The sequence below is a fragment of the Puntigrus tetrazona genome, chromosome 17 (assembly GCF_018831695.1).
Source record: "Puntigrus tetrazona isolate hp1 chromosome 17, ASM1883169v1, whole genome shotgun sequence".
NCBI classification, from domain to species: domain Eukaryota; kingdom Metazoa; phylum Chordata; class Actinopteri; order Cypriniformes; family Cyprinidae; genus Puntigrus; species Puntigrus tetrazona.
The window spans coordinates 15,544,403-15,559,282 of NC_056715.1; the positions used below are offsets into that span (position 1 = coordinate 15,544,403).

At 38.0% G+C, this 14,880-nt stretch overlaps 1 protein-coding gene across 1 annotated transcript in view; it reads left to right on the forward strand.

The window, feature by feature from the left end:
* stard9 (StAR-related lipid transfer (START) domain containing 9) overlaps positions 1-13,463 on the forward strand; it is a 38,158-nt gene extending 24,695 nt beyond the window's left edge. Inside the window, exons 22-32 of the mRNA XM_043262658.1 lie at positions 136-7,122; positions 8,534-8,731; positions 8,816-8,999; positions 9,083-9,223; positions 9,304-9,397; positions 9,478-9,638; positions 9,717-9,781; positions 9,856-10,058; positions 11,804-11,883; positions 11,975-12,133; positions 12,227-13,463. Coding sequence (XP_043118593.1) covers positions 136-7,122; positions 8,534-8,731; positions 8,816-8,999; positions 9,083-9,223; positions 9,304-9,397; positions 9,478-9,638; positions 9,717-9,781; positions 9,856-10,058; positions 11,804-11,883; positions 11,975-12,133; positions 12,227-12,328 — 8,374 coding nt within the window. The 3' untranslated portion in view covers positions 12,329-13,463. The remainder of the gene's footprint in view (positions 1-135; positions 7,123-8,533; positions 8,732-8,815; positions 9,000-9,082; positions 9,224-9,303; positions 9,398-9,477; positions 9,639-9,716; positions 9,782-9,855; positions 10,059-11,803; positions 11,884-11,974; positions 12,134-12,226) is intronic.
* Positions 13,464-14,880: the final 1,417 nt, after the last annotated feature.

A 14,880-nucleotide genomic window follows, 5' to 3' on the forward strand; every position in this document is an offset into this window, starting at 1 on the left:
AAAATTATTTTTAAAATAACATCAAGAACAGTGGATTGTGTGCTTACTTTTGAAGTGTGTGTATATATATATATATATATATATATATATATATATATATATATATATATATTTTTTTTTTTTTTCTCAAAACAGCCAGTTCCTCAAAAGGAATAGATCTTCTGACTTTACAGCGTCTCTATCTGGCTTTGCTTGTGCCACTAAATGGGAGTCTGATGAATGTCTCAGAGATCAAAAGATTAGAAGACGTTCCAATACAATGCCCTCAAGATATGACCAAGGATCCTTAAGTTTGGCCAGTTTTTCTGACAGCATCAAAATTCCCATAAAAAATGCAACTGAAGCTACAAAATTAAAAATGGCCTCCTCAAGGTTGATAGTCAAGAAAAGCATGAATGACCAAGAAAAGAATTGTCTGGATTCAAACACCAAAGCCACTAGAAAAGTATTACCAATAATAAAACAGAAAAGTTCTGTGAAGGGAACAAAGAGTCTGTCTCAAAGTGGAAATAAAAGTTTGGAGACCATTCGCAAGGTTTTTTCCCACTCCGTTGGCTCTGGGATCAGAAGTGCTTTGGCAAAAGTTTTCCGCAAGCCACCATCAGGCTCACGGGGACATAGGAGTGTAAAATCTTTAAATAAAACTGTAAGTCAGCTTAATGAGAAATCAAACAAAAACAAGACTGTGAAAGACTTTAAGCAAAAACAGGAAAAGTGCCCTATCAAGCCGACAATGTCTTATGAAAATTTGCAGCAGCTTAACTCACTGAAACCTAAGCAACAGAGACACTGGCGTAGTGCAGAAGTTCTGACAAGTACCAAACAATGGGTTGCAGTTCAAAAAGAAACAGCTGGATGTGTGGAACACTGTGGTTGGGAGGATCCCAATGGATCTTCAGATTGTGATAGTATCTTCTCATTGGATTCACTTTCATCAGCTTATGCTACTGCTCTGGCTGAGCAACTTCAGCAGGAGGAATGTAATTCCAGTGATGCTGAGAGTGAAGACAGTCAGATGTCTCGAGATTCTCTTGTTATGGAGAGCAGTGGAAAGCATGTGACTGCCAGACCAATGCTGAGGTTTAAAAAAGTTCCAAACCATTTAACCACACCTACAATTCTGGCTTCATGCAGCTCTCAGGCAATTGGCAATAAAGAGCAGATGAGAATATCCAAAGATGTACCTGCAGAGGTTTTCTGGAGCCTTAATAGTAGTCAGAAGTTGAAAAATGAGACTGGCCAAGGCTTAGCTAGAGAGCCTTCACACATCTCTTGTCTAGCATCTGAATCAAGGCCATGTAGTGGTGCAAGTATGAGAGAGACAGAGAATCTACTTGCTCTCACTGATGCTTGGTCATCTACTGATGCAGCTGACAGTCCCAGAATCATGAGGGCTTCAGGACACTTGATCAAACAGGATCCACGCACACTAATAGAGAACAGTAGATGTCAAAGCTCTACAAGCCTGGATCTATCTGACAACATGAATGCCTCAGAAAGCCAGAGCTCACCTCGTTCTGACTCCACTCAGGATGGAAATACAACACTTGAAGAACAAAATGATACATCTATTGAAAATACCCTATTGTTAGAGAGTGATCTCAGTTTTATCCCAGAGCAGGAGATTTATTTTAAGGAACTGACTACCAATGCAGAACCATGTACAACTCACACAGCCTGCGACTCTACAGACTCTTCAGATGGGCTAGCAGTCCCAAACACCCCAACCACTAATTATGAACCACTGAATCCCACTGTGACTGAAGCATTGCTGAGCAACTCTTTTTCCAAAGATGGTGATGTCTCAATAAATACCACTTGCTTCCCAGTTAACTCTAGTAGGGAAGATTTACACTTAAGAGAAGAGCCATCATCATCCCCAGTGTACCCTGAGGATTGTTCTATAAAGTCTGACTCAGACCTGACATCAGGTTATCAGGTTTCAACATGTGACAGTGCTGGAGATCCAGCAACACAGATTATAAATGAATCACACAAAAATGCAAGAAATGCCAATGGCCAAACCATTGAACACTGTCATGAAGAAAATAAGTACTTCTATACAAAACAGTGCACAGAATTGGCTTGCAGAACAGATACCAAAGATTATGCATTGACAATTAAACAATCAGACAAGTGTGGCAGAATTGTTAATAGATTTGGCAGAAATGGCAAACACTTTGGTGTACAGTTGGAGAATGAGCAAGTTATTGGAGCATGCGAAATGAACGACCCTCATACAGGCTTTATGGGAAATATTAAGGTTCCAAATAAAAGTTATGAATATGTTTCAGACACAGAGACTTCACTTTTATCTGCTTGTTCGACAAGCAATGCAGAATCTGTAAAAAATGTATCTTTTTTGAAAAACTGGCTAACACCCAATATGATGGAAAACACTGATCAAGATAAAGAAGGCAAAAAAAATAAAAATGCACTATTAGCCAGTGACGATCATAAGACTTTAATCAGCAAAGATCATGTCAATACTTTTAGAAATGACTGTAGTGTATGCGACAATGGGCTAACACAAACAAATTGTACTAGCCTGAAATGCTCTAGGAGTCCAGAGATTAAAAATATTATACACCACATTAAAGAGGACAGAAAAGATGCAGGCCAGATTGTGGAAAGAAAGGCCAATAACCGATATTTTCAGATGAGTGACTCTGCAATTAATGACAAAATATCAGAGGTAGTGAAAGAACATTTTATGATGTCCCTAAGAGAAGACTACAGAGAAGATCAAGAGCCAATCACAAAGAAAGAAAATACTTCTTCAGTTAAACTGGATAATTTAAAGTCCAAAACAAACAAAAATGGATTTAATTCTGAGAGTACTCAGGCTGGACATGGTGAGAGGAATAGTTCCCACATTTTCTTGTGTAAGTCAAAATCAGATATTTATACAGACAACTCCTCTTTGCACTTGGATAATGCCAACGCACAAACAGAATCAAGACGTTCTTTGACTGTAAAGGATCAAACTGTCTTGAACTCCAGTGATACAGAAGAGCATACTGCAAGGAAGAAAGAGAAGAAAGTTGAACAAGAAAGTATAAAATGTGGATATGTCAGTGATGACATGGATTCAGTACTATACTGTACTATAGAGGAACAGAGTACAAATCAAGAAAAAACAAGTGAATCAGTGTTGTCATGTATCAAAGAAACTATTATCGATGTGAATACATCAAGAGAGAACATTATTGTCTGCACCCAACTAAGAAAGGATTATACTGATGCTTCAAATCCTGTTCAAAGGAAAGATTGCATCAGTGAAGGGGATTTAGAGGGTAGTAAAGACGCAAAAACACTGCTTCCCTGCATGTCTGCACAAGATACTTTGTCTCTTAACCTGACAAATGGGTTGGAGAAAGTTCAGAAAGTAAATCAGCGCTTGTACCAGAATGCACAGGTAGTTGACAACAAAACAAAACTAAATGAAAGTGCACTGATCTCTAAGGAAAGGCACTATTGTGACGATAAACCACTAACCAATGGACATACAAGACTTTTTAATGGAAATTTATGCTCTCCAAGTGAAAATTGTCTTATGAAGGTCTCAACTCCAGTGAAGTCCGGTAAATGCAGCATTCCTCAGGTGTCATTGTCCTCTGAAGCAACACTGAAACATCCAGTCTCAGATATACACTCTGAAAATGCAGCTGATATTTTTCAGCAAACCACGGAGGCAATAAAAAATAAAATGACATGTTCATATAACTCTTTAGTATCCAGTATGGAAGATTACCGCACAATGGTGGATGGCAATGACCCAACTACTGAAGCCCGGTCGTTAAGCAATCTTGCATTTTATGAATTTAGTCCAGGAAATCTTGGAAAACATAATGGTTATGTTAGCCAAGATAAAACTTCTACTAAACATTCCTTGGAAACTGCCACTATCAGTAGTAATTTTGATATAGACAAAGAAAGACCTGTGGAGCACATGCTCAATATTTACACTGAAGATTTAAGAAAAGATGCCACCATTTCAGATCTAAGCCAGGCAACATTCTATGATACTGGAAAAATCAATAAGGATCTACAATCAGAGAATCAGTCAGTCTACACAAGTAATCAAAGAGAAATGGTGGTTGCATATCAGTTTAATGATAACCAACAACTGAAAAATCCAGAACCAATGCCTAAGAATTACCAGTTAACCTGTATGCAAAAAAGAGAGCATGGTAAATCTGTTGAGGTATATCAAAACAACAATGCAAAAGAAACTCACTGCAGTCAAAATACAAAGGAATATTCTAATAACACATGCAAATCTACAGACAAAGCAGAAAAGGTCACAGCACTAAATGCTACAAAACATTTTATTACCAATGTTCATGATGACAGACGGAAAGGAAAACAAAAGCGATACAGAAAGGCCCACTTTATTGCACCTCCAAGTTCATCCACTGATTCTGCACCCGATTTATCTTTGGATGAATGCACCACATCTAAATGCAGTGCGTCTCGTTCCAAACCTGCGTCTCAGGCAAACCTGCTTCATATCACTCAGAATGCTCTTGGCAAATACAAAGGTTCTCCACTTGAACAAACCATTCCTTCATCTTCTGCAATTGAAGCAAAATCAGCACAGAGAGACACCCAGCAGCCTAGAGAGATACTTACCATACATAGTGAAGCTGAGATTGAGACAATTGCATGTCAACAAGATCATGGTTCTACTGAAGAAATGCAAAAGATAAGGATAACGGAAACAAATAATGATAAAGACATTACTTCAATGAGCGGTTCTTCTTCCAAGGATATTTCAGTTTGTGTGGAAGACCATGCTCAGTCATTTCCACAGACAAGAGATTCTGCAATGCATTTTGCGTCAAGTGATATTAACCCATTTATTCATTCAAGAACTACTGTGGCAGTTAACACAGCAGTCCACAAAAAGCAGGCCTTTGGAAGTGCTGCCAATTTATCCTGCAAACACTCTCCACTCAATAGTTCCAACAAGAATATGACGAGGTGCTGTAGTGTAGACAATGGCCTAAATATTCAGGACTCCCCTTTCAGTTCCCATTTGAGTGCCTATGTAAATCATAAAGGCCTCTCTAGCACACTGAGTAGTAATGAATATTCTAGAGATCAAATTTCTTCACAACCTCTGCTGAATGCAGCTTCTTATTCCACTAGCAGTTCAAATAAACAGACCCTAACAGCTTTGAAATGTGACTCTTACAATGGTGCCTCAGAAGACTTACGCCACAGTTCAGGTCAAGTTGACGAAATAGTGCTGGTCTACTCCTCTGAGTATGAATCTCAGGAACATCCGAGTCCAAGCAGGTGTGATCAAGGCACACAAACCATTGAGGCTAATAAGGACCTTAAAAGGAAGAACCGTCACAGAAGAAGCAGCACCCAGACACCAGTGTCCAAAACAAGGAATGGTGCCCCAACCACGTGGACAAGTCTGCAGAACATGTCTGAACATCTCTCTGACCTGATAAACAACACTTCTGATCTTCTGGGGAACATACAGTGTATGCGAACAGGGGAAACGCCACCAAAGTATGAGCAGCCTAAACACTGTTTCCAGGTTTCATCTGGCAGTAACTACAAGCGGGACTGTTGTACACAAACTTCACTGGACATTGGGGTCCAGACAGAGAACTCTCCAAAGTCAACAAATACTACAGCCCATGAAGTAAATGTTATTGTTAAAGTCATTGGCTCGGATAATTGTAATGTGTCACAGCTTGATGGTGATGCCAAGATTCTGAAGAATATATGTGAACGTGAACAGGCTTACGAAAGGATTAAAAGCTTACCTGATTTACGTCCCAAAAGTTCAAAGGTGACTGAGAGTCAACCTTTTTTGATTCCTCCCCAAAAGGTACTTTCATTAGAGACTCTTGTGCCAAATCAGGATGCTCCTACTTTGGAAGAAAACACAGTAGATCATTTCTGTAAGAAGTCTTCATCCAGCTTCCTTGGAGCAAAAAGCTTGCATATGAAGCAAGAGGAGAAGCAGGCTTATAACAGGAATGTAGACATAAAGAATTTATGCTTTAATAAACAAATTATGCTTATGGATCGTGCATGCTCTCCTATCCTTACAGTGAAGGCTGCAAGATACATCCAGCAAAGACAAGTAAAAAGCCAGGCTTCAACAAACCATAAAACTGAGGGACAAGAGAATCAGTACTCAAATGTATACAACGTGCCACTGAAAGGTCATAAATTCTCCAACCATGAAAATAAGGTTCTAGATAATGAGGACGTTTGTATCCTTCACAGTAAAAATGCAAAGACACCATCTACATCAGTGTCATCTGTGACCTATGAAAACCTAAGTGACATTAGTTGTCCAAATCTAGGTGGATCTGACGACTTCTCAAATAGTATCAGTCCCTGCAGCAAGTGCATGAAAAATGAGAGGAATGACTATTGTCATGAAGTTGAAAACAGGGTAATGAGCAAACCCACTATTATACGTTCCCCATCTCAGCCACAAAGAATGTCCCTCTCTCCTCCTGGTGTCCAACTTGCATCCTTTTCAGATAACATCAGACAATCTAAAATGGAAGCTCTAGAAAGACCTAATTTGTCAATTGAGAATAGTCATTTGAGTCCCAGATCTTCAGAGTATATAATAAAGAGTTGGGCTCATTCAAAACAAAGCACTGTGCAACAGCAGGAAGATGACGTGATGTCTCTGGTGCCAAGCGAGTGCAACACAGATGTTCTGGTCAGCATCAATCCTCTGGCAGAAACCAGTATGCTCAAAGATCAACAGTGGATCCCTGATGATCTGCCCATGCACAATAAATTTACGAACTGGTCTGGCATTAATCAGCGGACACCAGCGACACATAGTAAGATTCACAGAACAACTGGACAGCACTTCACAAAGCTTAGTTACTGGCAAGAACCATCAGAGAAAACAGACAGGAGAGCACAAGAAATTGAGAAGCTGAGGAAAGAACGTGAGCGGGTTTTAGCCTCTGTACATATGGATCTGAGCCCTCATCAGCTGACTGTTGAACTCACAGAGGCCAAGCTGCATTACGGCCAAGGGGAAACAGACACTCTGCTTAAAATTCTCAAGTCTGGTTCTAAAGAGGCGTCTTCAGCCTGTAACAAACAGGAGCTGCTTAACAGGTCTGTGAATACATATTATTTGAAGTATTTTGTACAATATTTAAAGGAGTCATGAACTGCCTTTGTTTTTTGATTATTTTGTACTGTTGTATGAGGTCCACTTACAAGGTTAAGAAGATTTTTACATTAAAAAACATATTTTTCATTTTGCTTTGACGGCCCTCATTAGCACATTCTGTGCTGGCATATTGTAGACTCAAAAGTAAACTCGCACTCTTATGATTAGCTAACATTTTCATAGATGGATTCTACTGTAATTTAGGTCAAAAACACATGGATACTCAGTGCATATCAAACAATCTGTAATAATAGACGAAGCAATAGTGACCACGTAATGAAAACTGTTTTCTTTTAAATCAACTTTTATTCTAAATCTGTTTGAATTGTGCATTGTTATAAATGAAGCCTAAAATGAAGTAAACAAAGGGCCAAGGTCTTACTCATGTGGTCTGGCACTTCATTTAAAATTGCCCCTCCTCTCATTTACCTGCAACAGGCATAAATCGGTGGGCGGGGCTAAATAGGCAGCAATGTACATTAACATTATGCATTTAGCAAATGCTTTTATCGAAAGCGACTTACAATTGAGGAATACAGTAAGCAAGTCATCATAAAGAAGCAAAATAGACACAGGAAATGCTTGCAACACCAAGTTAGCTGAACAGGGACAGGTTAACCTATTATGGTATTATTTTGGTATTATGATGAGGCCAGGTGATGTCAGAGGAGATGAGTTTTCAGATTTTGCTTGAAAATTGTCAGGGGTGTTGATCTTCTGCATGTTTAGTCCCACTATTATGACATAAAGTGACACATTCAACTAACTGTTCTTTTGACAGATTGGCTTTAATATAAGCTTTTTTTAATGTTCTGAAACATACAGAACGTTTTCATAGCAGAAAAGCATAGCATAGGATGTCAGAAGATCAAGGGAATTTTGATTCTTCAGTTCATGACCCCTTTAAGGTTTGTTTTTGTTTGGATATACATTTAGGGTGCTTTTACACTAGCATTTTAATTTTTGCCCAGGTTTGTTTGTGATTAGAATGATGTGAATGCTTCCAGCTGAAATGGATATGTTCTTTACAAACATTTATAATATATTTGACCATATAGACACAAGCATTTTTTTTGTGCTGACGCATGAGAAAACAAACCAAGTGTTAAAAAGCCATAGCACAAAACCCGAGCAACACTATGGATTTTGTTGCCTTCTACTTCATTTTCATTGACAAGCAATAAAACCTGTGGTTTAGACTCCCAAAAAATATAGTGTATACCTTATAGACACAAACTGGGGCCAGGGAAGGGAAGTGTTCCAACCATGGATCAAACCAAGCAATTGGACCAAGTGTGAAAGCATTCTGTGTGTGTTCAGAGCTTGTTATAAACAGAATTCTGTTTTGATCAGGCACAGGAAGAGCATTGAGAGTTTGAGAAAAGACAGAGAAGCCCGTCTCCAGATGTGCCGTCGTGCTCGGAGCCTCAGTCCTAGTAAGCATCGGATCCCTATAAATCATGAGGACCAATCTAAAAGAGTTTCAGACCTGCCAAGCAGACGTAGGGAATATCTGCAGCAGCTCAGACAAGAAATTGTCGAAACCAGCAGGTGATTTAGAAGTAAAATTTCAAAAGTTCCATTTTATTATAATATGCTAGAATTCTACATACTCAACCAGATGCTCTTCCACAGAGTTCCTGATCCGCCAAAAAGGGAGGGTCAATGTCCATCTGACATCGAGCTTCTATTGCGTGACTACAGCCGAGCACGAGAAGAGGCAAGAGCCGAGATTGCACGAGCACGAGACCGACTCCGTGAGAGGACCGAACAGGAGAAGAGACGACTACAGCAGCAAGCTCTCTCGCAGGCAGTGAAGGTCAGTGACACTTGATCGTTTTTAAAACTTGGAAAAATGGTCAGCCTTTGCTTTTTTAAAAAGTTTCATAATTTCTTATTTAGGACGACCTGCGGTTTCGCACACGCATGAGTAACAGTACTTTATGCAGTGGTTCGAACCTGAGTCTTTCCTCGGGGCCCACTTCAGGGTACAATAGCAGCAATGCTGCCATACTGAAAGACATGACCTCACCATTAATACAGGTAAGGAACCACACTAAACAGTTTAAAATGCTCCCATGATATTTTAGTTGTAAATGCCATTTTTCCATCTCATTCCTCAGGTAAACGGAGTCTCAGAATTCAAAGTAAGAACTCGACCTCCAGTGATCCCGTTGCAGACTTCAAAAGCTCAGCGTAGATGGCTGTCAGTCCAGGGTGAGCGATAACCCATAAACAATTGAAAACCCAATGGCAATGCTTCGAATCCACTTAATCAGATCGCCTATTCTCTCTAGATGTCAGCCTGGAGACATCTGTCACTGGATATGAGTCGTCATCCACTCCATCATCTCCTCCCTTTGCTCGACAGCGCACTCTCTCCTTTGGCTCTCCTTCATCTATATCTACTTCATATCAGGATATTGCAGACTGTACTCTTGCCAGTGCTATTTCAGAAGTATGCTGCTTTCATTTTTCTTAATACGCAAGAGCATGTCGATAGAAAATTCTTCATGGACTCGCTCGTTTGCTTTAGGTGTATTTGGCCTCTGGTGGTGACGCGAGGAGTCTGCTGGCAGGGAAGGCAGCTGCTGGTTGGAGGTACGCTAATTTGCATATTTTGCATGTATAAACCTCTTAGATGTGTTCTGTCGTCACTTTGTGTTTCTCAACAGGCATCAAGGTGCGGAGAGAGGCGTTCAAGTCTTTCACAAGGCTGCTTCCAGACCCTCAGCTCATGGGTTTCTTGGAGCAGTTGAGCTGGAGAGACCTTTGGCCAGCCTGTGGTCTATAGTTCGGGATCACTCAAAGACTCACCTCTACCACGAGTCTATTAAATCTGCCTGGACACGACCGCTGGACGACAGCACGCAACTAGGTAAAATTCTGTGCACAGTATATTATTTTGGGATTCTATTCTGTTGATCATCTGGTGTTACATGTTCACTGATGGCAATTAATAGTCTTTGCGATGAATCAGAAAATTAGGGTCACACTGTTGTCACAATGTGACTTGCTCTTAAGGCTTTTGTGCCCTAAAGAATCAGTTTGTGGTTTCTAAGATGATCATAAATCAGAGGAGAAAGCCTTAAAGGGATAGTTCGCCCAGTAAAGAAAATTGTCATTAATTACTCACCAACATCTCATTCCATTCCTGCAAGATCTTTGCTTATCTTCGAAACAACACAAATGAAGATATTTTTGATGAAATGTGACAGCTTTCTGACCCAGCATAGACAGCAGTGCTACCGCATTCATGTCTCAGAAAAGTAGTAAGGATATCATTAAAATATTTCATGTTACATCAGTGGTTCAACCTTAAAGGTGCCTTAGAATGTATTGATACAATATATTAAGTGTTCACTGATATCTACATAGAGGGTAAGTGGCTTAGGTTAGGGCAAAATTCTCCAGAAAACGTTTTTTAAATGTCCATTAAAAGCCCTAGGATTTCTCTCTAGAATGAAACGGTCTGTTATTGGCTTATTTGAAACTTCACATCTCCTGCACAGCCTGGAACATGACATTTATTTCCATGATAACTATAAGTGATCCCAACTGTTATGTCACAGATGGTGTTATGTTCTGTTTTACCTGTTAAGTGGGCTTTTTTGTTCACTAAATTTACATAAGAAGGACTCTAGGTAAATACAGTTTTCCATGCTATAGGACCTTTAATTTTATGAAGCTGCGAGAAAACATTTTATGTGCAAAGAAAACAATTACGTAAACATGCGTTTAGGATTGTAATGATACGCGTATCGTGTATTGTAAGGTTCATGGTCATTTTCCAAATCAAATTGATCATCCTTATCCTCTTGTTAGTGGGGACTTACTATAGGGGTTCAAAATAGGCCTGGAACTTTAATTAAATATAAAAGTAAATAAATAATTTGTAACTAAATTGTATTAAATTACAATTGTAGCTTTAGACTGTTACCTATGACTTAATTTTATTAATACAGTGAGATTTTATGGTCTCAAGCATTCAGAAAAAATTTTTGCGATGGGTTGTGATGTCCACGTTTTTGTTGAAGAAATTAAATAGGCTGTAGCATTTCTATTGATAAAAGGTGGCCAAAATTGGATATTTGAATTGAATATTTGGTTAATATTAACAAAGATTTGATCTTCCTGTAAGTAACAGCAATTAGCAGGCCTTTGGTGCCCTTTGCAGGCATTTGTTATAATGTAAATTGTTTGTTTAGTATTAAAAATACAGTATTTTAACATTGTTATTCAATTAAACCATATACCATATATTGCCTCGTTGTTTAGGCCATATAATACATTTTAATTCATGGAAACGGGAATATTAAGTTGTTGGTGGTGAAATTATTACAGACAATAAAACACATTAGCCAATCAAATGAAACATCAAAAATGTCTCGCAGAATTATTTTTTTGGAGCTACTGATTTTTTTGAGCAACGTCCCCTGGGAGCTGGTGCCTTACACAGACCATATACTCTGGTTGAATATTGTAAATGTCACACAATATTCCTTGAGACGTCATTATGTCATTACAATTAAAACATTTTACAGTAAATAGCAGGCTTAATAGGTAAGATATAATGATTAATATCAGATTGCATTGCTTAGTCTTGTCTTTCTCTCCAATCAGTCTATCTTTTGACGGACGTATCCAACTGCCAGCTTAAACAGCCGCGGGACTTCTGCTGCCTCAGTACAGAATCCAAACAGGTGTTCTTTACTCTCTATTCTGTGATTAGCTGTATCCACGAGTACCTTGCCTTTATCGCGCATTCATTTAAATCTGACCTCTTTTCTGTAGGATGATATGTGGGTGCTGGCCATGCAGTCTGTATTCGAGGAGACGCTACCACGACCCAGGGTGGATACTATACGTGGTGAGATTCTCCCCAGCGCTTGGATCCTTCAACCCAGCCAGCGTAATGGTCGAGAGGTTGTCACTGTCATCTACTTGTTACAAGTAAGATAGCTTACATACTTTCCTTCCTCACGTATCAGTTCAGTGCATTAGCCTTTTCTAATTCCTCCTTGTTTCTCGTGTCTCCCCCTGTAGGTGGATTTGGGAAGCCCTTCCTTGGCTCCTAGACTGCTGAAGACGGTTTCTAGGAAGCAAGCAGCTGTCATAGCAGACCTCGATTCTTTCTTCTCTTTATGACAAATCAGGTTACGGACGTAGCAACAAGCACTTACACTAAAGCCCTGAAGGTTTTTGCTAAGATTTGCACCTCACGTTCTCGCTCTTTACTTGATTCTTTTTCACATAGCACTGATGTACGATTATATTGTGTAACGCGTTATCTTGCCTTATTTAATTTTGTCTTAATCGTTGTCATTGAATAACTTTTGCCCCCATGTGCCAAAGTATTAATTATTGTTTTAATTATGGTTATAATTACTTTAATCAAAGTAAAATCCCAAAGCTTTTTTCCATGTATCTATATAGTTATCACTCGATTACGAATTGATATAGACTAAACTATGCATAGCAAGGAGGGATATTCATATAAAAACAATCAACTGCGTTACAGTATTTTTTAAATGCATAGCATTGTCTTACACTACTATCAGAAAGAACTAGTATGTAAAACTTGAACTTGAACATCAGCTGTAGAAACTTTTTTTCAACTTTATTCTGTAATAGCCAGTACAGTGCCTTTCATAAATACGTCCAGTTCCTTTCTTTTTTGCTGGTGGTATAGTTTTTTTTCAATCATTTTCATTTTTGTTTGTTTTTACGACAAGTTCTATATTGGCTGAAATGGGATAGATTGGCCGTCATAAGACTGTTATTATTGATATTGACATTTTCAGTATTGTCATTTTTATTTTTATAAAACGTGCATGCGAAATGTTCTTTTTAAATTTCTTTGCAATGAAATGCGAACAAAAGTGAATCGTTTTTAACATGAACTGCTTAACTTCCTACAGCGTATAGGTAATATACATATTTGGATTTGCATTAAAGCCATAGCATTTTGACAAGGCGATCAAGAGAGCCTTTGCTCAAGCACTGTAGGATGATACAACACCAGTGGTTTTATCTAGCTAAAATGTAAACGACAAAAAAAAATGAAGAATTTCTTTTTTATTATTATATCACATTGTTTTAATATACTGTTATTGTCTTCTATAATATGTAAGCTATTATCTAAATGCAAAATAATTTATGTTTTAAAATGTTCTTTATTTTTACAGTTTCTTTTATGTTTCTTCGGAAGAGCTTCCAAAATCTTAATGACTTAATTTATGAACCAGAACATATTTTTATTAAATACATTTTTCATACGTTTCTTGTTGTCAGTCTTTAAGTGTTTGTGCCACACTTCATCAACACTACATCAACAGTTTGCAGCTCTGAGGTCTTTTTTTTGTGTGTTTATTTTTATTTATCTGTAGTTCTGTAGCCTATATTCAGTATTTTTTAGATTTGGGATTATCGTTAACAGGTGAATTTGACTGACCTCAACAGGCTGGTAAATTAAGCTGTTCAGATCTGTTTGTATTGATAATATCTTTGTATTACTTGACCTAGTAGCGTAGGGAAATGACTATGTGAATAATTTGGTGACTTGAATGAATCAGTAAACCAAAAGACGATGGTTTTTCAGGCGCGATGATGACCTCTGGTGGTGATCTGATTTAACTTAAAACATAAATCCTACCCCAAAAAACTTGTCCAAAAATGTAAACAGGAATCAGCTAAATATAATTTTAGTATTAAAATGTCAGAGTCCTATCGGCTGCCGGGGCATTAAGTTCAAATCCAGCCGGAGTCATTTCCTGATCCCTTTCCTCCACTGTATGTCAATCAAAATGAGTAATATAATTAATATATCAATCACATATTTCTAAAAACAGAAAATACAGAATGACTGCTTGTGTGAAGAATTTGACAGAATCTTTCCAAATGTTTTCACCAATGCCATTTGTGTAGTAGTCATAATGTATTTGCAACTGTTAATTAGTAGATGAAGTATGATTTTGCTGGCTTTTAGAAAGCTAGAGGTTTAAATGTTTCATCGTCAGAAAGTCAAAATGATTGCGTAATTAACACAGTAAATTATATTTCAGACGTAATAAGTTAGCTAACGTTTTAACAGCACATTTTAGCATGTCGCTAGCATCGTTTAACAAGTTGTCCTAAGCTAGTTCCAAGACTTAGCGTGTTTTCCTAAAAAGCCTTTTACGTAAAATCAAGAAAAAGATAAATGTGAACTAGGTAAAACGTGTGGCTTTGACTAAAATAATTAATTTCTTGAAATAAAAATACTAATTGAAAAAAATATAATATTCTAGGTTTAAAAAATATTTTTATTTATTCGCTTTATTTCACATTTATTCGCATTGCTTTAAAATCTTTATTTCTTCAATTACCTGAAATAAAAAGTACATTTGTGACGGTGTTATTTTGCATTAGAGAGTGTGAATACAAAATTATAAATGATAGATTACATAACAAATATCACTGGATTGGGAGGGGGTGCATAGCGCGGTTAACAAGTATGGTTAGTAAAAAAAAAACAATTATAGATGAAAATAATTTATTGTTCGTGTGTAAGTTGTTTTTTTTTTCCACAACAGAGCGAATATTTTTCTATGGACAACTAAACCGCGCACAAGCAACAGGTGTTCAACGTGTAAAACAACAACATGTCTTTAAGCGGCACATCCATGCTGCCACAATTCCCTATCGTTTAGTATCTAATC